Source organism: Colias eurytheme, chromosome 10, assembly GCF_061535395.1.
Source record: "Colias eurytheme isolate Ceu_HAF_F1 chromosome 10, ilColEury1 Martin Lab GWU primary, whole genome shotgun sequence".
NCBI lineage: Eukaryota > Metazoa > Arthropoda > Insecta > Lepidoptera > Pieridae > Colias > Colias eurytheme.
The window spans coordinates 10,226,167-10,253,895 of NC_142989.1; the positions used below are offsets into that span (position 1 = coordinate 10,226,167).

Below are 27,729 nucleotides of genomic sequence, written 5' to 3' on the forward strand. Positions count from 1 at the left end.
TTAGATGTAAGCTTCTTGGGCCTAAGATATACCATAAAAATGATCTGCTTGTCTAGTCTAGTCAGATTGACTTCAACTGTATTGGGCTATATCATCGGTCTAAAATACAGCAATAGCAAAGATCAAAAATCTTTAAAAATGTCTCTAAAGCATTTAAATGATATTGTATTAAATGATATCATGATATTGTACATAATAATAAGCTAATATCTAATCTATCTAATATTTATATTATAAAGGCGAAAGTTTGTAAGGATGTATGGATGTATGGATGTATGGATGTTTGTTACTCTTTCACGTAAAAACTACGGAACGGATTACAATGAAATTTAGCACACATATAGAGGGTAACTTGGATCAACACATAGGATAGTTTTTATCCCGGAAATCCCACGGGAACGGGAACTATGCGGATTTTCCTTTGCAAACGCGGGCGAAGCCGCGGGCGGAAATCTAGTTGTGACATAAAGATAATAATTAAAGGCTATGTAGAAAGAAGATATAAGACACTAGATAATATTATTTTTTTATTAAATTACTTAATGATTAGGGAAATATGTAGGTAATATTTGGGTTGAAATGAAACAAAATTATGCTTCAAGTCTTTTATTTGATAAATAATCGTGTACACAATTTTAATTACTATCTTTGGTACATTTCTTAATAAATACCTAACATATAAACGTTTCGTAAAAATGTTGATTTGATTAAAAATATTAATTATATTGACACTATCCAATATATAAATTTATATAATATTTAAAATTGTTTTAAATATAATATTAATGAAGTTGATTTAATTTGCGTTATTACTTATTCCTACATTTAAGTATTTTAACATTTAAAATTAAAATTTAATAAATAATAAATAATCATATTTATATTTACAGGATGATATTTTTAATGGTTCTAGGGATATTCAATACGTGATAATCTGTAAATTTAAGCCGACAGAGAACGAAAATTTCATACATTTGTAAACTTTATAAAACCTTCCTACGCAGTGACAAGTATTATTCTGGATTAGGCATCCCACAAAACGTCATTTGCGTCTTTTAATTGGCGAAGAGAAGGATAAATCGTCAATCACTTACTACAATAGATAGTAACCATAGACAACTTATAGATACTTCAAAGATACCTCGGAAAGATACTTGTAACATGAACACTGTCACCAATTAGCCACAAGTTTTACACGTAATTTTGAACTCTATCCACTAGTAAACAACGTCCATAGTTGCTAATGGAAATGCGACCGCACAGACAGAGCGCGGACGGGCGCGCCGTTCGTCCGTCGAACTGACGTCAGCGATGACGTCGTCACACGCCGACTGACGCTCGTACTCGACGTGCCGCGACGCGTCATACCGTTCATCACCATGAGATCTGGAAATGGAATTTGTTATTATTTGTAGTAGTAGGTACAATATGATGCAGAGTTTTTGAGACTAAGTATCTGATAATAAAACATATTTTAAATTCGGCCTGCCACGGGCCACCCTAGCACGATGTATCATATTTACAGTGTAGAAAAATGGGCCTGAAACTGATTTTGTCCAGCGCCATGATATTCTCACTGGATATACTGCTATAATTATTAATAAATTATCAGTTTTCACTGAAAGTTCTTTCTGATTTTAGGGCGTTTAACCAAACTAACAATGACATGTTCGTACCTTGAACTACATACCTCATATCACAGAATACATAAAAGTAGGTAGGTATTCGTTACTACGAATGGAGACAATTCATTATTTTATTAAACGTTAATTAAGAACAAATATTTGAGTCTGGGTGTGATTGTGGATTGAAATTATTAACGGAAGAACGAAATATTTACTTTATATGAATTAAAAAGCTTTATTTAAGAATGATTAATTATTGGCAGCTCATCCCGCCTCCGTTACTTTTTTGTTGTTGTGTTTTACTGCTCTTGCATAATATTTCGAACCTATACCTAGTAATTACGTAATATGCCATAATATATCTATAAAAGGTAAGGTAGGTTTGTATATCATCGACATCAATACTGTTATTGTGATATTTGAAGTAAGTAACTACTATATGAGTTTGAGTTTTATTCTCGTCTCCTGAAGGCCTGTCGAAGCAAGGTCTTAGCCTACTTTCCCGTTCTTTCTAAGTCATTTAGAAGTCCTTAACTTAAAAGTTTACAAGGTAAGATTAGCTTTGAGTTTCTTTTTCTAATACATATAAGAATAATTAAATAATTGAAAGGGATATAACCTTTGATCAGATTAAACAATATTAAGTGGAAATAGTTTTTCAAACTTTTCTAATAAAACATGAACTGCTATTGTAGACCCTCGAAGTACCTAAATTAAAACGAGAATACTATTAAAAAGTTTTAGATTAGTTGGGATTCAATTTTATGTACCTACAATGTGGTTGTTTCTCTAATACTTTTTAATTAAATGTTTCCTTCACTATTCAACACCTTATTTTATCTGCTCTGCGGGTTTAACCTCTGTGCGATCCCGGTTACTCTTTTGTCTTTATACTCTCTAATGAAGAGAAATAAAGCAAAAATGAATTTAAACATCAGAATTCTATCAAAATCTTTATTTAAGGGTTCGTCGATCAATAGATTTTTGAGAGCAACTTAAAAAGTCGGTTCTGAGACCCGATCAATGCAATAATGTAGATACATTATTGCATTGATGCAAGACTGTAGATACAGTCTTATCTTCACTATCGGTAAAGGAAAATATCATGAGGAATCCGTCATGTTAAGAATTAAAAAGTTCGAAGACATGTGACATCTACTACACTACATCCAACACTTGGCCAGCGTTGTGGATAGCCTGCACCCTAATAGGAGACCTGTGTCCCAGCAGTGGAACTAAAAATATGGACTGATAATGATGGTGTTCAAAGCATTCATTATAAATTTTGATCATTAGTACATGGACATAGAATTTAGTACAAACGGAACAATATGTTTGTTGTGGTCAATGTTATTGGTACAAATCTTACCGCATTTCTCTTAATTGAATGTCGAACATCAACAATTTACCGACAACAACAAATCTTTTAGGTGTGTTTACAAAAATTTATTCGATACTTTGTCTTAGCTGATATTTTTCCTCGATAAATGGACTATCTAACAGTAAAATAATTTTATAAACCGGGCACGTGTTTTCGGAGATTAACGCGTTCAAGCAAAAAAAAAATACTTCATCTATATAATATTAGTATAGACTATAGATTATACTGGACAGATAAATCTGTTTTAACAAAGAACATATTTCTAGAGAATATACCTAGAGGTAGGAATAATTGGATGTATTTTATTGCTCTGTTGTAAGAATATTTATTTTCTTTGTCGATCAAATTGTATCGATATTACCACAAGATACTAAAAGTATTAGGTATTTTTTTCCAATCTTTCTTTTTTACTGGCACATGTTGTTTCTATGAGAAATTAAAATACCTGCCTTAATAATTATGTTAAGTTTTATCAGTACATTAAAAACCCTGAAATAAAATTAGTTTCGTGGTTTACCATAAGGTTACGAATATCTCACACATAAATGTGTATAGTGCCTAATTTTTTTATGAATAATAATGTGAGCTGATCCAACCATCTTTGCGCGCCTAAAACTCACAAAGTTTAAGGTTGATGTTCCGACCGTCCCTCCATACATTTTTGATTACCTCTAAACACTTAACACAGACACTATTTCTTTAAAACTAATCATTTTATCACTTCTCTATAATGAAATGTGTGCGCGTTCGACCTTTTTAATCAATAATTTACAATATTTACTTAGAAAAACAACAGTAAAATACCGGAAAAATTTGACACTTCTACAGTAGTGTGCGTGACTTTTGCCAAGCGAAACACGACATAAAGCACGACATCTAGCGCATAGACTATATACTTATTACAGATCTAGCGCGTCAATGTCTAAACGAAAGGCGATGTTTAGACATTGACGCGCTAGATGTCGTGCATTCGCGTTCGTTATCTTATGCATAATGAGCATAATTCTAATAAATCAAAGTTCTGTGTAAAAATTGAGTAATTTCATTTCCAATCGTTCAAAGAAAATAACAATAAAATAAAATAAAACTAATGACCTTAGAAACTATGTTTTTTTTTATTTATTACTCATTATTGTTCGTCCGTCGTAGGTCTGTAAACTGTATTGTACACTGAAGGTAAATGGTACTGTAGGTACTTTAGTTCGGCGTCGTCGCTCGTCGGCTTGATATAAAATTACATTCTTGATTTCATTGACACGCGCTATGATTTGCGCGCGGAATTTCTTGTGTTGTGAATTTATTTTTGTATGCTATGCATTTTAATTGATTCAAATTGCAATGTTTCTCTAGTACGCATTTGAGACTATATTGTAAATTGTAATAATTGATCGTGGGTATAGTAATTAATTATTCTAATAACGCAATTAGTAATATATGTATTTTCGGTGGGATTCAAAACAAAAAATTGGCCCGTGATTTTTATGAAATTTCACCACATTGCAAATCACATCAATCATAGTTCATACACATGTATGACGAAAGTGATTAGTATTGTGGCTAACATTGACTCATCAGTTCATCACTGAAACCAGTGATAAATCAGTACCTATATCATATTGTGTTTGAATATTTTTAAACAATGATATAAGTATACAATTATTATAAATCGGTAAACTATCAAAGTAATCACAAACTTGCAAACATTGGTAAAATGTCCAGTAGTTTATGAGCCTATTCATTACAATCAAACAAACAAACAAAGTTTTCCTCTTTATAATATTAGTGTAGACAAACACTATGAATACGATCACGAATGCAAATTCGGGGATTTTCTAATTATTGCTAAATAATAATTGAATTCGTTTTGAAATACTCTATAATTTTTAGTGTATAAATAGACATTTATAATGTGGTGCTCATTTTTTTTGTACTGCTAACGCTATTGTAGGTACCTATTTTCGTTGTTTTATTTCAAGTGAACACGGTACATACAATTTTGTCACGAGCCGCCTATGATTGTAGGTACTTTTGTTAGGCTCCTTCGTCGTCCGCGTCGGCTCGAAAGTTCTTGATTTCATTGTCACGCGCTATGATTTGCGCGCGGATTTTCTTGTGTTTTGAATTTATTTTTGTATTATTATTATTTTTTATTTATTTTTTTATTTTATTGATTCAAATAAAATATTTCACTAGTATGCATTTGAGACTATATTGTATTATGTATAATTTATCGTTATAGTTATTCTTATAACGCAGTTATATTTTCGGTGGGACAATTTGACCCGTGATTTTTCTGAAATATCACCACGTTGCAAATCACATCAATCATACACACGTATGACGAAAGTATAGTGGCTATAATTGACTCATCAGTTCATCACTGAAACCAGTGATAAATCAGTACATATATCATATTTTATTGTGTTTGAATATTTTTTAAACAACGATATATACAATATTATTATAAATCGGTAAACTACCAAAGTACTTCCGAATTTTCAGACAGACAAACAAGTAGTTTGAACACGCAGTTTTCTTATACTAGAAGCAAAAATCAAAACCATAATATTATGTTTCCCTACTATATTTTACTAAAAGTCGAGTGCGTCGAAATCGTAAATAATAATATGTTTTTCACCTTCCTGGTTATTTTCCCATAGTAAATAGTGTTTTAGGTTTGTTGTTGTAGGTAGGAATAATAATAATTATTCTTACATGTTGGTTATGAAATGTATATTGAAATAATTTACTTTTACAAATCATTAGTGATATAAGTTTTGAGTGAAAATGCTTGGATCAGCATAATATTATATTATGGTACTTCAAATACATGTTTTGATAAAAAAAAACAATAGTGTAATAAAATAAAACTGCGTTTTATTGTAATCAATGTTGACAATTTTAAATTCCAAAATTATTGATCAATAAAATAGTTTACACCAACAAATATAACTTTTATTTTTATAACAATCGTTCATAATATAAACCGTAGCAGGTGGCGTTTTGAAGTTCTGTCTACTCATACAGAAAAATGGAAAACTTGTTTTTTTTGTAAACAATTTATTACTCATGTTGTTTGGCAACTCGAAGCGTGGTCGTCCGTCGTAGGTACTTTTGTTCGGCGTCGCGTCGTCGTCCGCGTCGGCTTGATATAAAACATTCTTGATTTCATTGACACGCGCTATGATTTGCGCGCGGAATTTCTTGTGTTGTGAATTTATTTTTGTATGCTATGCATTTTAATTGAATCAAATTGCAATATTTCTCTAGTATGCATTTGAGACTATATTGTAATAATTGATCGTGGGTAGGTATAGTAATTAATTATTCTAATAACGCAATTATATTTTCGGTGGGATTCAAAACAAAAAATTGGCCCGTGATTTTTATGAAATTTCACCACATTGCAAATTATATATTATACAATTACAATTACAATTATTATAAATCGGTAAACTATCAAAGTAATTACAAACTTGCAAAATATGCTTTTCCGAATTTTCAGACAGACACACAATTTTATTAGTTTGTTTTAGCAAAGTAGGTACCTATACCTATACGCTTACGTCGCGCGTCGCGTCGTCGAAAACGGTGCGCCCAGAAACAAACATACCTAATTCAGTTACAATCCTTTTTTTGTTCCGTAATTTATTGTATTTATTCTATTACGATTTTTTTTATTCGTCGGCCAGTTCTACTAGGTATAAAAAGATAAAATTGAAATATAATTATTGTAGCGACAGCCATATTATGTTACTATGTTTTCGTAAATATGTTTTTCACCTTCCTTGTTATTTTCACATAATCTTATCTTCTTATATATAAAAATGAATCGCAAAATGTGTTGGTAAGCGCATAACTCGAGAACGGCTGAACCGATTTCGATCATTCTTTTTTTATTATATTCCTTGAAGTACGAGGATGGTTTTTATGTAGAGAAAACGTAAATATTATGTACCACGGGCGAAGCCGGGGCGGACCGCTAGTATATCTTATATATAAAAATGAATCGCAAAATGTGTTGGTAAGCGCATAACTCGAGAATGGCTGAACCGATTTCGATAATTCTTTTTTTATTATATTCCTTGAAGTACGAGGATGGTTTTTATGTAGAGAAAACGTAAATACATATGTACCACGGGCGAAGCCGGGGCGGACCGCTAGTATACATATATAAATGAATCGCAAAATGTGTTGGTAAGCGCATAACTCGAGAACGGCTGAACCGATTTCGATAATTCTTTTTTTATTATATTCCTTGAAGTACGAGGATGGTTCTTATGTAGAGAAAACGTAAACATGTACCACGGGCGAAGCCGGGGCGGACCGCTAGTCTATAATATAAAAATGAATCGCAAAATGTGTTGGTAAGCGCATAACTCGAGAACGGCTGAACCGATTTCGATAATTCTTTTTTTATTATATCCCTTGAAGTACGAGGATGGTTCTTATAGCTAGAGAGCTAGTTAGTTTAGTTTTAGTGCAGTGGCAGTGTAAATGTTGTTGTTGAGGTTATGTAAATTTAACACTTTAGTTAACTACCAAGATATAAAGAAATGAGGATAGGACACAATAACTATTGGTTGAGGTATTTATAAACTCATAATATACTTTTAAAAAAATCACGTTTTAATAAATTTCTAGAATTAAATTAGAACAGCTGATTCAAAATAGCCTAAAAAATCTTAATAATAATAATTACGCTTCACAGCAAGAAGAAATGTACCATATGTACCCGCACAAAGTCGATATTGTGTTGCCTACCGTTCGACTCAATGGCTAGGGTTGTAACTACCTTTAATAATTATTACCAAACTAATAAACCGAGTGATGCGAAATAACCATAATTCTTTTAGAGTTTGATAAAATTATCAGGCAGGTATTTTCTTTAATCCTCTGAATTCTCGGTTACTAAATTGTATCGTTGAAATTATTCTTAATCGCGTAAATTTAATAAATAATCATATGGAAAACACTTTTCATTTGTTTTTTTACTTTCACGCCCAACTACTATACAATAATTACGTTGTTTCGGTATTTTGACGAGAAAACGCAGGAAACATCCGTTGTATCATTTTAGATAGATTGTATATTTTGTATCTGTAGAATTGAAATCAAAGCTATGTATATGTTGTCTCCATTCTTTTCTTATCGGATTGTTGATCCCAATGCGAATGCGTCACTTAAATTTTATAAAAGACAATTAAGAACATCAAAAATAAAGTGATACGTAAATATTTCACAGTGCAATATATTATGTAATTAATAATAATTATATATTTATGAAAAAATAATTACATCAGATTTAATAATAGCAATTGTTTTGAATGTACATAATATGAATAAATGATTACATCATAATAGTAATAATCACAATTGTTTTATTTCCCATTTGTTGCAACCCTAGCATATTTTCATGTAGCAGCAGAAGTACCTACACTGGCGGCGCGGCGGCATCGTGCGACATCAAAGGCATTGCCTTACTAGGTAAGTTTATAATGACTCATTTCTTTTATTATATAATTTACGTTTTACTTTTACAGAATCCGATTCAATGGATTATGAAGACGAGTCACACAACGCCATACGATAGTGATGATGAATGAACATTTCAATAAATGCATGCGTGTTTTTTTATGTTGTTTTGTAATTGTTAATTGTTTCTTAAATAAAGAAATAAACTAAATATTTAAATGATGATTTGTTATTTGCAACACAACTTTATATTTGAGATTCTTTACAAATGTATATTTAGTTTTGTATCATCAAATTTATAAATTTTATTCCATAGTTTTCAAAATTAAATGTAAATGACCATAAAAACATTAATAAAGTAAATCATTGATGTAAGGTCAGGGAACGTAATACATATATATGTCGTGGCCATATCGTAGATTTGCTCATTTCATGATATGATCGATCATTTCACGAAATGGTCGCATTTCATGAAATGGCCAACATAGTTTGATCAGATCGTTAAATCGTCAACGTTTCACGATTTGGCCATCCACATTTGGCCAGATCGTATAAAATATAAAGAGTCCATAAAATATTAAAAAAAATTCAGAATATTCTAAAAACTTGTTTAATGTCATTTAAGTTAGTGCCGCGGCAGCGGCCGGCGAATGCTAGAAGCGAATCGTTTTTGCAATAAAAAACAGTTAGGTTAGGTTAGGTTAGACTTTGATAGTTACCTAAGTAAACAACGCACGAGCCGAGCGAGCAAAGCGAGCGTGCCGCGGCAGCGGCCGGCGAGTGCCAGAGCCGGATCGCTTTTTAAAAAACAAACAATTATAATACTATAGTAGGATCTATAAATATATTATATCCTAAAAGAAAAAATGCGTCTTAAATTATTTTATTTACGACGCATTTTTTCTTCAATACATATAAGATATCCACATTTTCCATAGTACTCGAACCGTCGTAAATTCTTTGCTATGACTTTCTTCATATTGTTATTAAACGAATTATGAAGTTTTTAACTGCGAATAATTAAATATTCGCCAGCGGCCGCCATTTTATCACATAAACAGAGCTTGCAGCGCCTCTACCAATGATAAATGTAACTATGTTACGATATGATCAAATAATTTTGATCATTTCATGAAAAAACCGCGCGTTTAGTTGGCCATATCGTGAAACGATTTCTTATCATTGATCTGCTCAAGCCACATCATGATGTGGCCAAACTAAATTGGCCATTTCACGAAATGCGACCATTTCGTGAAATGGCCAATCATATCATGAAATGAGCAAATTTACGATATGGCCACGACATATACATCTGACCATGTAGAAGCTAAGTCTTGTTGACTGCTGAAGTCTGTAAAGTTTTGTTGTCTGCTGAAGTCTGTACGCAATGAAAATGTCTGCCGTTTCGAAAATAAGTTTTTAAGACCCTAATAAATAAAATATATGAATGGCAGATCTGGTCAAATACTTTCAAAATTGTATTTTTTTCAGCACTTTCATAAGTGTCTGCCAGAATGTTATCCGCGTGATAATGGTCTGCCATTGTTATTTTCCGATAGTAATAATAATCTATTTTCAAATATCAAAATGGCAGACGTGGTCAAATGGTTTCAAAGTTCGCCAAAAATTTCCACCTGTCTTACCTAAGCGCGCGCCCCGTCCACCACTCTGGGCTTAGTGACTCCTCATCTCATGTATAGTAGGTATAGGGGAATCAACACACAAAAATCCAGGTCTGGTCAAATACATACAGGTAGCTTTGCGCTAGCTCTCTAGCTATTACTTCTTATGGAGAGAAAACGTAAACATGTACCACGGGCGAAGCCGGGGCGGACCGCTAGTAAATAATAAAATAATAAATAGTGTATTAGATTTGTTATTGTATCTTGTATACCTACGAATAATTATTCTTACGTCTTGTTGGGAAATGTTCAAATACCTACCTATTGAAATAATTTACTGTTACAAATCATTAGTGTTATTAGTTTTGAGTGAATAGGCATGGATCAGAAATTCAGAATATAATATGCTACTAACTACTCAAATACATACATGTTTACACAACAAACACCACTGACCTCTATAACTATAAGTTATAGAGGTCAGTGACCGTCAGTGACAAACACTATGGATACCTACGCTCGCGAATGCAAATTCGGTGATTTACTAATTATTGATACCTAGTCATTGAATTCGTTTTGAAATAGCCTGTACTTTGTAATTTTTAGTGTTATAGACATTTATAAAATGTGGTGCTCATTTTTTTGTAATAAATCATCCCGAACGCTATTATATTTTCGTTGTTTTATTTCAAGTAAACACCTATACAATTTTGTCACGAGCCGCCTCTGGCCTCTGGGTGAAATAAACAAGTCAAATGATTTTTTTCTAATTGTATTTTGGTAGTAGTTTGTTTAGAATTTACATTACCATTGTTTAATTTTTATTTTGTATTTGCAGTAAAATAAAAAGATGAAAAACTTCATTAGGTATATTGTACGACACCTCACTCTGAATCGCGCTAGCGAAATTTTTTCGTTACAGAGCACATATACAACTTTCGGACAATCTTCATTGAGGCCGGCCGGCAAATCGAGTATGTCGAGAAACTTCACTTATCCGATGGAGGTATTCTACCTTCCTTCCTCCACAGTTGTGGGACCCCGACGTGCATTGAACACGCAGCTTTCTGATACTAGTAGCTAAAATCAAAACCACAGATATGTCTGTGATCAAAACCATAATAATATTTTTACCTATTATTTTACTAAAAGTCGAGTGCATCGAAATCGTAAATATGTTTTTCACCTTCCTGGTTTTTTTTCCATAGTAAATAGTGTTTTTGATTTGTTGTTGTATGAATAATTATTCTTACTTGTTGGTTATGAAATGTATATTGAAATAATTTACTTTTACAAATCACTAGTGATATTAGTTTTGAGTGAAAATGCTTGGATCAGCATAATATCATATTTGCTACTTCAAATACATGTTTTGATAAAAAAAAAACAATAGTGTAATAAAATAAAACTGCGTTTTATTGTAATCAATTTTGACATTATTTATTTCCCAAAATTACAACAAAATAGTTTACGCCAACAAATATAACTTTTATTTTTATAACAATCCTACTTGTTTTACATTCACGCCATCTAGACTTAAATCTTTATCATTTTTGTATACGTCTGTGTGTGTAAACGACCCTGTATGCAATGACAGATGTTATAATGCATTTTTTTACCGAATTGGGTGGATTTTAAGGCAATGATATGACATATTTCAATAAAATATAATATTCAGTAACCGCCATGACTATTCCTACGACCTTAATCTTTTCCAATTACGCAAAAACTCAAATAAACTAGAAATGTAGAATTCAGCGCCATCTAGCGGGATATTGGCTGGGAACAGATCGTAGCAATCACCTTAAATTGTTTTAACTTTTCTGAAAATTTCCAAGTCTCTGTGCTTGTCATCTTAGTATGTTCTGAAAAATTATTATAAAGAAAAAGTTTTTTCTTTTACTGTATTTTGATGAAAATTTTAAGAAAAATAAATAATAGGTATATTAGTTTATCCCTAGATACTGTTTATCGCAAGCATCAATTAGGTAGGTTCTACCAATTAGGTCTATTATTTTAACCTAATGATGTTTCTATGCATCAATTAATAATTGTCTACTCAATTACATTATTCCAATTATCTCAAAGCTATTAGGTGTTATTATTTAGGCCAGTGACTAAGCTATATAGAAAGGTAAAATTTAAGGCATTTACCCGACTGCAAAAGAACAAGGGTTATGATTTTCGAGTGAATGTAAGTAGGTATATTTATTTGTCACGGATTTTTATGTGTCGTTTTTAATCGATGTTTTTAATCGTCAATTCTAACTGTTATTGTTATTATATCGTAATACGTTAAGGGTGTAACAAAATATTGTAAGATAGTGAGTACATAATATTATTATTGTTTGTAAAATATTCTTAAAAATGTCTTGTTGAGGTCGGAACTAAAGCAATTATGTTAAAAGCTAATCGACTTGTCTTGATAGTCGTAAAGAATAAGAGTTTTGTTTTTCATAAATTATGCCTTTAGTACTAGTAATATAAAATATTACTTGTTTTTCTATTTGTTTCAGTGACAAATAAAATATTTTCATAAATGTCAAATTTAATTTTTAGGTCACTTTGCAGTATAACGTAAAACACCTCTTAATTTACGCGGTTTTACCCGCATTGCTCTACTCCTATTGATATTATCGCGATGATGTATTAAGCCTTCCTCGATAAATCTATTAGATAAATAATTTTTCAAATCGGACGCGTGGTTTCTGAGGATAGCGCATTCATGCAAACAACACAAACAATCTCTTCAGCTTAATAATGTTATCAATATTTCTAATATACCTAGATACAAAAGTTTTTTTTTTTATAGCATTAGGTGTAAAACATATTCCGTGTTTAGTTACTACGAGCGAAGTAGCTACCATTTAGTATAGTGCAGAGAGCCGAGAGGAATATGCATGGAATGCATAATTTTAACTTAAATTTAAGTTTGAAACTCTGCGATGTGGTTTACGTTCAATTGTGACACATTGCAGGAATGCGAGATTTAGTTTAGTTTTTGGCTTTAATGAAAATCCTTGAGAGAGACATTTTTTATAACTATAACTTTTAGGGCTGATTTTTCAATCCTTGGTTAATACTTATTCGTCGAATAACGTATTAAACTACCATACCGTATTTGACAGTTTACGTGACATTTTAATATAATCGTGTAATACTTTATTGGGCGGATAAGTTTTTATCATGGATTGAAAAATCGGCCCTAATTCATACTCAATACTCAAACTCAAGCATCTCTAATATAGCTACAAAAGTTTTTTTCACATTTATATATTCAATTAGACTTCTTCTAGAAGCACTTTTGAATTGTCATACTTAACTTATTTTAACATTTACCAATCTCAAGGCACTGAATTTTTTTGAAAGAAACATAGCTTGAACAATATAGTTTTTTTAAATACAATAGGATAAAACTCTTCAGGTTGATATACAAACAAAATAGATTTCTGAATAGTACCAAACGTAGCTTATCACGCAAACACAAAATTAATGTTCAATCACTAAGTTACATGGTCTATTAGCAAAGCCATCAATCACTATTCTAATAATCAGCAATCGATAGAAAGTCATTATTTATATAAGACTACCATTTCGCCCGTTTTGTGTAATACCTAATCAATTACATACTATAACTCTCTAAAACTTTCCCCCAGAATAACTCATCTAAATATGTGTACCGACTTTATTTTATGCTAACTATGAAGTGAAGTCTATAAAAGACGTCACTATTTATATTATCAAGATTATCAAGATTGCGGGAGAAAGACAAATACCTAGTACGTGACCGAATCTATTGTATTAGTATTAAGCATGGCAATGCTTAATACTAATACAATGGCTCATGGCATTGAGCCATCTAGCGTAATAAAATTGATATCTCTTAAGAAGGGTTATAAAGCAAAATTACCAATCTTCTATTACTTAGATGATACGTGTAATATTCAAGACCAAATCTAAAAAATAAAATATATATCAAACTAGATGATATTTTCGAGGATTCTGTTTGAACAAAAACATAAAATATTAAAATTGACTCAAAATTGAAATTGATCGATCTATAAGTACCTACATGTAAAATTTTAGCTATAATAGAAAAAAAAATTCATTCCACTAAACACCAAATTGGTTGAGCAGTTTTTGTATATTAGAGCAAATGACCTAGAGTCGAAAAATCTATTCGTATTTCGTATATAATTTGGATATATAAAAGCTTTTCATTAAAAAGTTTTCATCGATATGAATATTATAATTTATTTCGTTCATAGTCGGTAGTCCCAATAATGAAATGTTGAAAAATCTAGATAGAGACTGATATTTTACTCACAAATATATTATTCTGTAGGTATACTAAAATAATTTGGTGAAGGATTAGAAATTAATGATGATTCGCATTAGAAAAAGAAAAGTGGAATTGAGTTTTCATTCTGCTACAACCGAGGTGAAATTATTCACTATTGTGATACATATCGGCATCGGCTTGTTAGACATTTTTCAATCTAAAAATCGCAAAAATCCTTTCAGTCCTTCTTGAGTTATACGTAAAGATATTTCTTTTCTCTTTCTACTTCATCATCATCATCATCATCAGCCCATATATGTTCCCACTGCTGGGACACGGGCCTCCTATGAGGGTACAGGCCATAATCCACCACGCTGGCCAAGTGCGGGTTGGCGGATGACACATATCGTCGAACTTTGGATTCTTCGACATGTCGGTTTCCTCACGATGTTTTCCTTCACCGTTCGAGCAGTGGTGATGTTACAACATGCGCAGATAAATTGAAAAATCAATTTATTTCCTGCGCGCTCGCCCGGTCTCGAACCCCGGACTTATCGGTTCGAAGTCCGAGGTCTCACCACTGAGCCACCACTGCTGACTTTCTACTTATTTCTTTAAAAATAAATTATTTACCTGACAAAGGAACATCATCGCTGGGGCAGGGCGGCTGATCTGTGCGCGAACGGAGTATGCAGCTCAGAGCCTGTTAATGATAATTCTCTTATTATTATACCTATCTAAAGTATGAAAAATCCTTCAATAGTTCAATCTTTGGAAGGGTATAGGCGTCAATACCGTGTCGTGTCGACCAGGCTCGCAGAGCAGGCAGGCAGGCAGAGCACGTAGTAATTCATAAAGGAAATCGTGACAATGGAAATAGACCCATAGCCGTGACCCTTGTAGTACAATAATTTTACTTTTTAGCAACAATATATTTTTGCTTTTAGTCACCATAAGTGAAATATGTTCATAAGAAACGATGAAACTAAATCGTAACGATACGAAGCTTCCAATAATATCTTTAAAGTTAAAATATAAATCCTCTTAAAATTAAAGTCATGAAGGGACATAATTCTATCCAAATTTAGGTGCTACTGTAGGGTGAAACCCCGGCGATAGCACGGGTTAAAGTAGTAGTAGATGATGGGTTTGTAGCAGACATACAACGTAAAAGATACCAGGAATATTATCTGCTGGAAGCCTGCTGGTAGCGGTTCCGCGAGTTCAAGTAGCAGTGGACCAGTAGATCATAGGTTGCAGATAAACAACATAATAGATAACATAAATATTACCTGCTGGAAGCCCCTTCGGTAGCGCGAGTTCATGTAGCAGTAAATGATAGGATTGTAGCAGCAGTGCGACATCGCCAGCCAGTGGCTCGCGAACCACACGTACGGCATCCCGGGCCACATCGCCCAGTCTACGTCTTCCTCATGTATGGTCCAGAGAATCTGGTCAAATATAAAAAATAAAATAATCTCTCTTTAATTCTTGCTCACTATATCTGTCTACATAGAGTTGCTTGGAAGAAATCGCTCACGAGCGATAAAGCCGCTCTTTGTACATATATATATTTTAAGTTTGTTTATATATAATAAGTTAATTTAGTCATAAGTTATCTCAACCATGTAACAAACTGTATTTCTGTGTATGTACAATAAAGAGTATTCATTCATTCATTCATTCAAAATAAAATTTAAATTTTCAGACAGTTGGTAATTGCTTGAAAAGGAAATGGAAATAGAATCTCCCTCAATTTGATTGGAAATACTTGTCAAACCTCCATTGTTTTCGGAAACCTTATCCTGTTCCAGTAATTTGATTAAAATTGAAAGGAGTGATGACTTGAAAATTCGATTTACATAGAAAAATATTGGGGTCAGAGATGTAATTATTCGAATCGTATATTAAGGTAGGTATACTTTTTCGTATTAAATATGTATTTAAATTAATTATTTAATTAGCTGGAACTAAAAATAAAAAAAACCTTAGCTAAAGCCAGTCTAAGAATACTTTATTAGAAAAGAGATGTTTAAATAAAATAACGGCGAAGGACTCGATTCAAAAGAAGTGAAATTAAATAAGGTAATGATAAACATAATAACATTTTTTCCATTGTAATGAAATTATTTTTGTAATTTTTATTTTCTTTTTCTAGGAACTACAACAAGATTAAAGTCTACCATAGTTTCTGGAGATGAAAAATAATTTGGAAAATCCAAAAGTGCACGCCTCATAATTTTTTTTAATAAATATTTATTAATTATTATTTTTGTTTATTTAATAACAATTAAACCACATCGAATCAGACCCTGAAAAATGAAAGGGTTCTATTCCTGAGCATACTCAAGCGTAAGAGAAAAAAAAAGACTCGATTAGTAAAGTATTTCGGTCGCTATCGTGTTAACAAGAAAAAGGATCCGCACATACAGACACACGGACGTCCAAGACAGAACTTTTTTAAACTGTTTTTTAACTAGTTCAAATAACAAAAATGACATCAAAAATATCATGAACGTTAAAAATAGTGTTTTTCTTAATATGTGTGTGTATGTATTATCTTACAAGTGCAATGTATGATACATAAAGACATTTTAAGTTTGAAAAATCAGATGTTTTGCGCGAAGTGACAGTAGTACCCACCTCAACGCTTCGCTTATGAGGCGTGCAATTGAACTAGACAGATTTAATTTTGGGAAAAATTCGTTCAACATAGACATTAATATCTGAGAAGAAAATTTAACAAAAAATAAAAAACTGTTTTCGTGTTACCTTTGTTTTATTGACCTATATGAATTTATTAAAATAAAAGTATGATAGAGCCAAAAAAAATGTTATAATATGAAATCAGAGGCATCCCTTTTTGACTCGACGAACTTTTCAGGATTTGGACCAATAATTTTCCTGTTTTTACGAATGTTTTTCAACAAACAACGGAATATTTTCTTAGTTTTACACGAATCTTATGTAAACGATTGTGGATAATTGAACAAACGGTCGGAAAAAAATAATCCCTGAAGCGACCCTTTTGTCACGGATCTTTGTGATAGGATCAATAATAATTACATATTAATTCTTTTGTATTTCATCGGATCAAACTAGAGCTCTAATGAAATGTGATATTGGTTTGAAAATAATGTCAATTATTATCTCGATACTAACACGTGTAGCTTGTGAAAGATTAATAAATTGTAGGTATTGTTACAGAAGCATTTTTTTTAAACGATTTTATAGTAAGTACCAATGTACTGAATGAAAAAATACCTACTTTATTTGCACCAACAAACAATACGAAAAAATACATACAAAACAAACACGTACAAAAGGCGGCCTTATCGCTAAAGCAGCGATCTCTTCCAGGCAACTTTTAGTCGAGGATCATGAGAATTACGTTTTATGATGAGGTTGATGGTGCAGAACACAAAAATCATTAAGTAAATAATTAAGTATAAGACTACACATAGCTATTATTTTTTATTCATAAATATTTGAAAACTTTGCTGTGGGTCCAACTCACGATCGATTTTTTTGCAGCATTTCAGTTTGACAACATATTTATTATACTTTTTCCAAGGTTCAAATATAAATTTCCGCAATTTCCGCATACCTACAATCCACGTGATTTTCGATGAAATTCCATCAGGTACTCGCTCTTTAATCTATTGGAATCCTGCTTCGTTACTTTGAAAAGCCTCCAAACATTTGGATTAGTTGAATCACTACATAGTATAAAACAAAGTCGCTTTCCCTGTCCCTATGTCCCTATGTCCCTTTGTACGCTTAAATCTTTGAAACTACGCAACGGATTTTGATGCGGTTTTTTTTAATAGATAGAGTGATTCAAGAGGAAGGTTTATATGTATAATAACATCCATTAAATAGTGGAGAAGTACTGTTATTTTTGAGGTTTCTAATGTGATGTCGTAAATAATTACATTTTTTCCGCTTACATTGCAAACGCAGGCTGAACCCTACGAGTTTTATCAAAATAATGTACTAAGTATTGTACACATTGAAAAGGTCTACAGAAAAGTCCGCGATGGTATATGTCTATCTCTTATGGATAACCCACAATAACTTTTTTTTGTTATTTACTTTTTACGACAAATAATGGTTAATTTTCGAAGCGATTTTAACCAATACAGCATTAATCCTTAACGAATTAAATACCTTGAATATATTGTTCATTTAATATAGATCTATATGGCCCTTTACACCGTATGATTTAAGTGAATATTTTCGAAGATATTACAGATTTAAATAATTTGGAAAATCCAAAAGTGCACGCCTCATAATTTTTTTTTAATAAATACTAGCGGTCTGCCCCGGCTTCGCCCGTGGTACATATTTACGTTTTCTCTACATAAAAACCATCCTCGTATTTCAAGGAATATAATAAAAAAAGAATTATCGAAATCGGTTCAGCCGTTCTCGAGTTATGCGCTTACCAACACATTTTGCGATTCATTTTTATATATAAGATTTATTAATTATTATTTTTGTTTATTTAATAACAATTAAACCACATCGAATCAGACCCTGAAAAATGAAAGGGTTCTATTCCTGAGCATACTCAAGCGTAAGAGAAAAAAAAAGACTCGATTAGTAAAGTATTTCGGTCGCTATCGTGTTAACAAGAAAAAGGATCCGCACATACAGACACACGGACGTCCAAGACAGAACTTTTTTAAACTGTTTTTTAACTAGTTTAAATAACAAAAATGACATCAAAAATATCATGAACGTTAAAAATAGTGTTTTTTCTTAATATGTGTGTGTATGTATTATCTTTCAAGTGCAATGTGTGATACATAAAGACATTTTAAGTTTGAAAAATCAGATGTTTTGCGCGAAGTGACAGTAGTACCCACCTCAACGCTTCGCTTATGAGGCGTGCAAAATTGCGGGACGTAGCGTTTGCGGCGGTACCGGCCGGCCGCCGTGCGAAGCCGGGGCGGGTCGCTAGTAATAAATAAATCGAGGAAACGGTTAAGCTAATAAACACTTGGGCTGTACAGAATTTCGAGCGAGATTTAGGGCATCAAATTTCATACAATATTGTTTTACCGGTTAAGTTCTATCCCTTTCTATCTATTAACATTTGTATTTTTGACGTGTGATGCTTTATAAACTGACTTCAGGAAGTGCCTAAGTTCCACATTCAACAATTTTTTAATATGTATCTTCATAGTTAAGAATAATGATATTATTATCTCGGATCAACTCGGTCGAAGCCGGGGCAAACGGCTAATCTATATTAATGTGCAATTAACGCCTGCATCACTAGTTAAATTAAATTTTTCGATGTACAATTTTTTATTTTATTTTATTTTATTTTATTAGTTTCCAAACAGCTTATACAACAATATAACAAACAAATTATTCAAGTACAATTAATAACGTTCTATGTATAAGCCTATTCTATGGATACACAAATGTTTAGAGTGTGAAAGATGTAAAAACAATTAAAAATACTGTTACCACAACAATAAAAAAAAAAAAAATACAATAAAAGATATACTTAGGCTAACAAGATTCGACATAAATCCGTATGCTTCTGGTGCTACGCAGAGCAGTAAGTACTAGGCGACGAAAACTGGCTAGACTATTTGAAAAAATGTCAATAGTGTTATCTTTATTAACTATTTCGTTATATAGTCGGCATAACCTATATACTGGGTTATTATAAGAAATATATAAGCGAGTGGCGGGTATATAGAAGGGTTTAGCGTTCCGAGTGACACGAGCGTTACAATATAAAGAGAATTTACAAAGCATATCAGTGTGAATTAGGTTATTGATAATTTTATACATATAAGTTAAATCAATGAATTTACGTCGCATTTCAAGTGAATCCAAATTGAAATATTTAAGTCGAATGTCATAGGTGGGCAAGGATCTTCTAAGGTGTTCACGATTGCATAGAGAACGTAAAAATCATTTGTTATCATCTAAAGGGCACTTTCTATATTTATCAGAGAGTAGGACAAAACAACTTCCTCGAAAGGAACGTATGACGTATCACATGGATAAGGCTTTTTTTTTATAGTGGAGAATGCATTTAGGCATACCCAGGGCACTCGGGGGAAGAGCCCTGGGTTATGTCAGAATCACCCTGCTGAGTGCAGGGTCCTACCGACTAAACTCCACTGTGTTCCGCCGAGCCGCTTTATTGACGGGGCCGCGGGTATTCGGTAGAACCGCGTCCGCAGACCCGTTCATGGATAAGGCTGCTTTTCCACTAATAATGTGCGACGATGTGTAGCGAGGATTGTGTTTGTAAATAATCAATAGTATCGCTTCACGCTAATCGCACCAAACTTCAAACTAAACGATATGATTGGTTTTAACAAACACATTCCTCGCTACACATCGTCGCACATTATTAGTGAAAAAGCACCCAAATGTTTTGTAAACAATGTTACGGCAGTATCATTATAAACCCTTTCTTGGAAGATACTACAGCTAATTATTATTGTTTACTGGAATTCCGTTGACGTGAATTCTTTATAAATATATATACCTAATACTCCTTGTTTACTGCGCAGTTTAAAGCTTGGTAAAAGGGGCTTTGAGCTTGGTATAATCTTATTATTTTAATGATACATTTTTCATTATTTATCATGAAGAGGAAAATCATATACTTACATTATAAAATAAATAAACATACTTTTATTATTTTCATCTTCTGTTTGCTCAATTTCAATTATGTGTGTTCTAGAAGAATCTAGAACACACATAATTGAATAAATAAATGTTTGAGTTTTGTGAGTTCATAAACTGTGTAAGGATTATGAAAAAAATAATGGATTTAATATCAAATGTGGGAATATTTGATTTATTTTGAATCAGAAATGATCGCAATTCGCATGACGTATTAACACGAGGAAAACTTTACCCTCAAAAGTAAAAAATAATAACATGAAATTCAGAAATTACAAACCTTCGGTATGTAAGTATTAAGAAGAAAAAAAAATACAATATAAAGGGTGGTTTATATTATTTTCTATTTTATTATATAATTATCAAAGAGCATTCATTAGCAGATACATAATTTTTATAATTTTATATATGTTGTTAAAATAAATAAATGTTCATTAATAATTGGAAGTAATAATACATACTAGATACTTCGTGTTGTTATTTTTTATGGAAAATGCAATTTAAAATTAATACATATTAGATTAAAATTATAAACTCGATCAACTTCACAAGTTTGACTTATTTTCCTGCTATAACCGGTTACTATGAGGCTTAAAAAATCGTACAAGAGTATATAAAAACGGTTTTCCTTCCCTGTTTTTTCCCGTAACCATTATCCAGTAATACCATGATTGTACTGATAATACGTTAACACTCGTTCAATCTTGAGGAAAACGTTAAGGTCTATTTATTCTGAATATATTTTCGCTAAATGTTTATTACCTTTGCTTCTGGTGCCTCGTGGGCGTTTAGGTTTACATATCGACAATCCTCACTGTATGGCTATTACTGTAAACGTTTTATACAATCTTTCCTAAGATATTCCTATATTCCTTTCCACATCTCAGCTTTCCATCAGGCGAGATAGTGGTCAAGCGCTTTCCTATCAAACAATAAAAAAAAAAAAATATAGATTAACTAGCTTTTCGCCCGCGTAGTCATAGAATAACTTGCAGTATAGTACCCGTTTGCGGGTTATCCCGATTTTCGGGATAAAAACTATCCTATGTGTGAATCCAAGTTACTTTTAATGTGTGTGCCAAAGTTTATGAAAATCGGTTGAGTAGTTTTGCGTGAAGGAATAACAAACAAACATACAAACTTTCGCATTTATGTTGGTAGGATTTTTTTAAGATTAATCAATGCTTTTCATGTTTTATTTTGGGTATCATGTGATTGTTTGTCTGTCTTTCTTTCATGTTGCAAAGAAGCATTTTACGATTTTTATGTCTAGCTATAGTTATATTTAGCTGTGTTTTTAATAAGTAAAATATTATTGAGACTTCCTGAGTTCTGATATTAAAATATAAATTTACAATTTGTTTATTAAGATGAGCAATTAAAAAACTACAAATACACTAGATACATACAATAAAATATTCTGTGCTACAAAAGCAATAATTGTAACGCTCCAGAAAATATCTTTACAGCGTGTATTATAATTAATTGACTCATGCATATGACTTTTACTGTAGTTTAATTTGCATGTTCATTAAAACTGGAATTCAAGTGTGTATTTCGCTTGTTAAAAAAAATTTGTGCGTGTACACTAGTACACACGTAAGAAGTGAAACTTCTTTATGACCTTATTTTTCAAAAAATAATTTACTATATGCAACTTTACAGAAATTGGTTAAATAAAGTTAACGCGTGGTAGGAATAAGAAAAAGTTGGCGCGTAACGCAAAAATGTCACGAGTACGGCGTAACGCAAAAATGTCACGAGTACGGTGTAACGCAAAAATGTCACGCGTACGGCGTAACGCAAAAATGTTACACAAAATTTTTGTCCAACCCCGATAAAGAAGTTTCACTTCAATAATTTAAACGCATCGCAGTTGAAAATAAGACAAATTATATAGGAAATACTAGCGGTCCGCCCCGGCTTCGCCCGTGGTACATGTTTACGTTTTCTCTACATAAGAACCATCCTCGTACTTCAAGGAATATAATAAAAAAAGAATTATCGAAATCGGTTCAGCCGTTCTCGAGTTATGCGCTTACCAACACATTTTGCGATTCATTTTTATATATAAGAAGATTTGGAAACAATAAGCGTACAATGGTGTACAAATTTGGTTTAACTTTTATTCTTCTAATAAAAAAATAAAATGAAGACCAGTACCTAGTTCCTGAGATTAGCGCGTTCAAACAAACAAACAAACTCTCCATCTTTATAATATTAAGTAAAGATAGTTTTTTTTAATAAATTTCTATCTCGTTTATACTGCTGAACCAAATAAAAAGTACAGGAGTAAATACAGGAGAAGTCAAACAAAACCTTTTTACTGATTTGAATAAATAAATAAAAATATACGAGTTGTTAATAATGTAAAATTTAATCGAAACCAACAATGAAAATGTTTATAATACTTGCAATGAAAATGTTGAGAGGCAGCCAGCATACAGTAAACACAGCTACTACAGTCACCATCATCTTGATCATCTGTAAGCAAAATATATCTATATGATACAAATAAAACAAGTGATTTAAATTATAATTTAAAACCATAAATTCTCTTCTCAGAACCATAAATTCTCTTTTCAGAATTGAATAAACATGGGATAGAATGCTGTAACTAGTATTAATTTTGAACTACATTCGGTTGATTGTCTGGAAGAAAACGCTTTGTGATAACCAGACGCACAAAGCATAGCAATAAGGCTGCTTAATGTTGAAATGTATTCTTAGATTTTTAGGTTAGTTTAATTGCATTTTCAAAGCAATCAATGTTGTTTTTGTATCCGTTCCTAATAACCGGATCTCTTTTATTTGTAGAAAATTTATGACGCAGTACGTTTTCTGGATCAATTCACTGCAGACCTAGTTTTTAGAAGGTAAGTCTATTTTTATGATATTTTAACGAACGATTGACGCAATGACCTATAATTATTATAGACAAGCGGTCCGCCCCGGCTTTGCCCGTGTTACCTACATGTTTTATACCCTATGTTGCTCAGTGAAGATACAGCTTTCTAATGGTGAAAGAAATTTTGAAATCGGTCCAATAGTTTATGCGTGAAAACCATACATACATAATAATTACAAACCTTTCCTCTTTATAATATTAGTATAGACTAGTTCAGTCTGAGATTGATTAATAAAAGTTTTCACCTATTAACTAATTTAATGATTGATAAATGTTTTCACCTTCGTCTATCAATTTCTTAATTTCGACGAAAGCATTGCTTTACTAATCAATGAAACATAGCAGTAGACTTTTTTTAAGTTCCCGCTTCAATTATAATCGATTTATAAATAAATTACAGAGAGTTCTTATAGTGTCGAACTTATAAAAGGGGAGTAAAAAAATAACTGCAAGCTTTTAATACTAATTTTCCAAGTACCTAATTGCAGGCAGCGGAAGTCATTTCCATGTATTCGCAATGCTTACTCTTGTAAGGCGCGTGAATAAAATATAAATACGGATGCTTTTAACGGAGCTTTTGTACTGTTTTAAGCTAAAATTGATTGGTCATGTCAAGTTAGTATAAATAAAATAATTACTCAAAAAATATCCAAATATTTAATTCAAATCTACCTCCAAAAGGAACTTTTGTTACAATTAATTGTGTAGCCTATGAATAAAGTAAACCATTAATAGTAATTCTATTTGTTATATTATAATCTAGATTGATAGTAGGTACTACGTTCTTCTTTTGCAGACTGGATTGTTAAGTACGTTAGGTTATATTTTATCTAATTAAATAAAATTTTAACTCTAATGTGGATTTACTTAAAATCCACCTTCACCTTTCTCTTAGCCATTTGCAGTCTGGAGTCTCTAGCGGACTGCGCCTCGCCAGGTGGCGGTCCCCACACCACGTGCGCTATCCGAGCGTACGTCACCACCAGGGCAGTGAGCGGCAATCCGAACTGTAGGACTAGCAGGATGTAGGAGTACTGCTGACTGTATTCTGTGTGCTCCCAGCGTTCGAGGCAGACGTCCCTGAAATAGTTTTTATCTTCAGCATCGGCCGTAAAAACGAACAGGCGTGCCTGTAATATAGCTTACCTTTAAATCGGCAATAAAATCGACCGGGAATGTAATGCGATTTAGCTTTGAAACAAAAAGCTAGAAGTAATTATATTTTGCGATTAAAAAGAGTTGCAAATGTTTGAGATTGATTAAAATTTTTTAAATAATTGTAAAATTGAATAGTGAAATATTTCAAAAGCGTTGTTATAATAAAACTTTACAGCTTTATTTTTAAGCCACGATCGAATATAATTATGATTTTTGTATGTTTGTTTTGTTTCCACATTATGTTCGCCATTACAATTATACACAATTTGGAATGTCTATTGTGATTGAATATATTTTATAGATAATTGCCAAGCAAATGGGAGAACATACTAATATATTGCTGTGATAAGAATCTTAACGTAGAAATTTATGGAAGTGAAATAATTTATTGTTTAAGATAATGGTCTTACGAATTCGATAGGTACACCATATATATTCAGAGTGTATTATCATAATATAGAAATAGTGAATAATGACACTGATTACGACTGGTTATATGTGTTTAAAATTAATTTGATAAAAAATACCCATGATAAAGTAAAGATACTCACGCTTCGCAAAACTCATGCCACGGTGTCGGTCGTTGAATTTGAGAAACTATGAATATAGGGGCTGCAGTTGCGCAGGCGCCTGCCCATACCGCACTCACTATAAACTTCGCAGCCACCCGGCCCAAACGTGGCTTCAGCGGCCTCATTATCGCCATATAACGATCTAGCGATATAGCTACTAGAGTATAAGCACTAACAAACACAGACACTGCTTGCGAGTAATTCACAATCTTACACATAACCATTCCGAATGGCCAATATCTCAACACAAGAACAGGAACAAATGAAAAGGGAACGCACAATGAAGTCATCAATATATCACCGATAGCTAAGTTCATGATAAAGTAGTTGGTCACTGTTTTCATTCGTGGTGAACTTTGAACTATAAAACAAACCAATCCATTCCCGAAAAGGGAGATGATAAAGACTGTACAGTACATCAAGTAGACAATGAAATGAAAGAACGGCGTCGAGAGGAAGCTGGTGAAACCCGGGTCGCAGATCGCATGATCCGTCCATGTTGTGTTCTCTGTTTGGTTTGTGTCTTCTGTGATATTAGTAATATTGACGTATTCCGTGCTGACGTAAGGTTCATTGGAATCCAACATCATAGGTTACCTTTTGTAATCAGCCATTACTTCACACAGAGTCAAGAGAACTTGAAATAAACCTAACAAATTGGAATGCTTCTTCTGCATTTATCTGTAACAAAGAGAAAAAACATGGAATTAACTTTCAAATGTCAATGAAGTTTTTAATTTTGCATAGAATAATGGATTGAAAATATTTTATAGAATAGTGCTTGGTAAACATTTGAATGTGAATCTTTCTACAAAATAAAAAAATAATTTATTTAGGTTTAAGGAATTTATATATTAATTATTTGATTTGAAATAGATTCTGTGTGCGTCAACACAGACTTGAATTTATTCAAGCTACTATTGTAGCATTTACTTTTACGTTGTTTAGACGTGAAAAAAGAAATTGTATTATATTATGATATTCATTTATTTTTCATGTACATGCCCTTGTCATTAAAATATTATTTAACGAGAGTCTTACATAATAAAAAGTATAAGTTATTAAAATTCATACCGATATTTTCTATGAATATTTTATCATTTTATGCTTTAGTGTTCCAAAATGGTCCGAGAGCCTTTCGCTTACATTATCAGATTTTGCCTGACAATTTAAGGATTAATTTAGTGACAGATGGAGAATTGAAACCGTTTAATATGTATGAGATCTCGAACTATATTCAGTATGGTAATCCGCAAAATCGATTGAAATATAGATTCAATAATGTAAAAAGTAGGTCAAACAGTGTCAGAATACGATACTTATTTTAGAGCGGCCGTACACGGGCGGCTCGAGCAGTTAACGTCTGAGCGACGTACACGGACTGCTTGAGTGGTCAGTCGTTGGCTGCTCGAGCTGTCGCTACAAACCACGCAGTTGACGGTTTTAAGCGATCTTGACGGCTCGAGCAGTCCGTGTACGGCAGTGAATGAATGTCCATAAGGTATTTCTTTGTTGAAATTAGCTAAGTGCGGGATGGAATATTAAAGTAAGATATACAAAGCCAGGATGAAATATATTTAAATAAAATTTCATCTAATTATTAATCAAGGTAATAATTAAGAATTGGCACTAACGAGGACTTTTCTCGTAAATACGATGAACTTTAAGGATTTATTCATGCTACAAGTAATCTGATTGCCTTAATTATTTCCTTGATTTATTATTAGAAATATGAGATTTGAACTTATTTAACTGAATCGAATGCTACGAATAATACTCATAATTAATTTATATGAAAGTTTTCTTATTTATATTATTTTAACAAGTGAACAATATACAAAATATTTTCTATAATTATTATAACAGAAAGAAGAAGAGAAAATACTTATTTAATTTGTAATTTTGTACGTTCCACAAATATTAACTTTCTTCTAATCTAATTATCAAATTATAACAATCAATTGTAAAAATAATTTTGCTACAAAAATCTATTCCTTTAATAAACGAAGATGTAATAAAAAATATTTGATCATATTTGGGCAA

At 32.1% G+C, this 27,729-nt stretch overlaps 1 protein-coding gene across 1 annotated transcript; it reads right to left on the reverse strand.

Moving 5' to 3' along the window:
- Window positions 1-767: 767 nt before the first annotated feature.
- Window positions 768-26,361, reverse strand: LOC149905427 (RYamide receptor-like). Its single transcript, XM_090106205.1, has 6 exons — window positions 25,666-26,361; window positions 24,841-25,036; window positions 23,464-23,532; window positions 15,678-15,836; window positions 15,019-15,088; window positions 768-1,386 (listed from the first exon to the last, which is right to left on the reverse strand). Exons 1-6 carry the CDS (start codon window positions 26,274-26,276, stop codon window positions 1,241-1,243), a joined length of 1,251 nt encoding a protein of 416 aa, XP_089962331.1. The 5' UTR covers window positions 26,277-26,361; the 3' UTR covers window positions 768-1,240.
- Window positions 26,362-27,729: the final 1,368 nt, after the last annotated feature.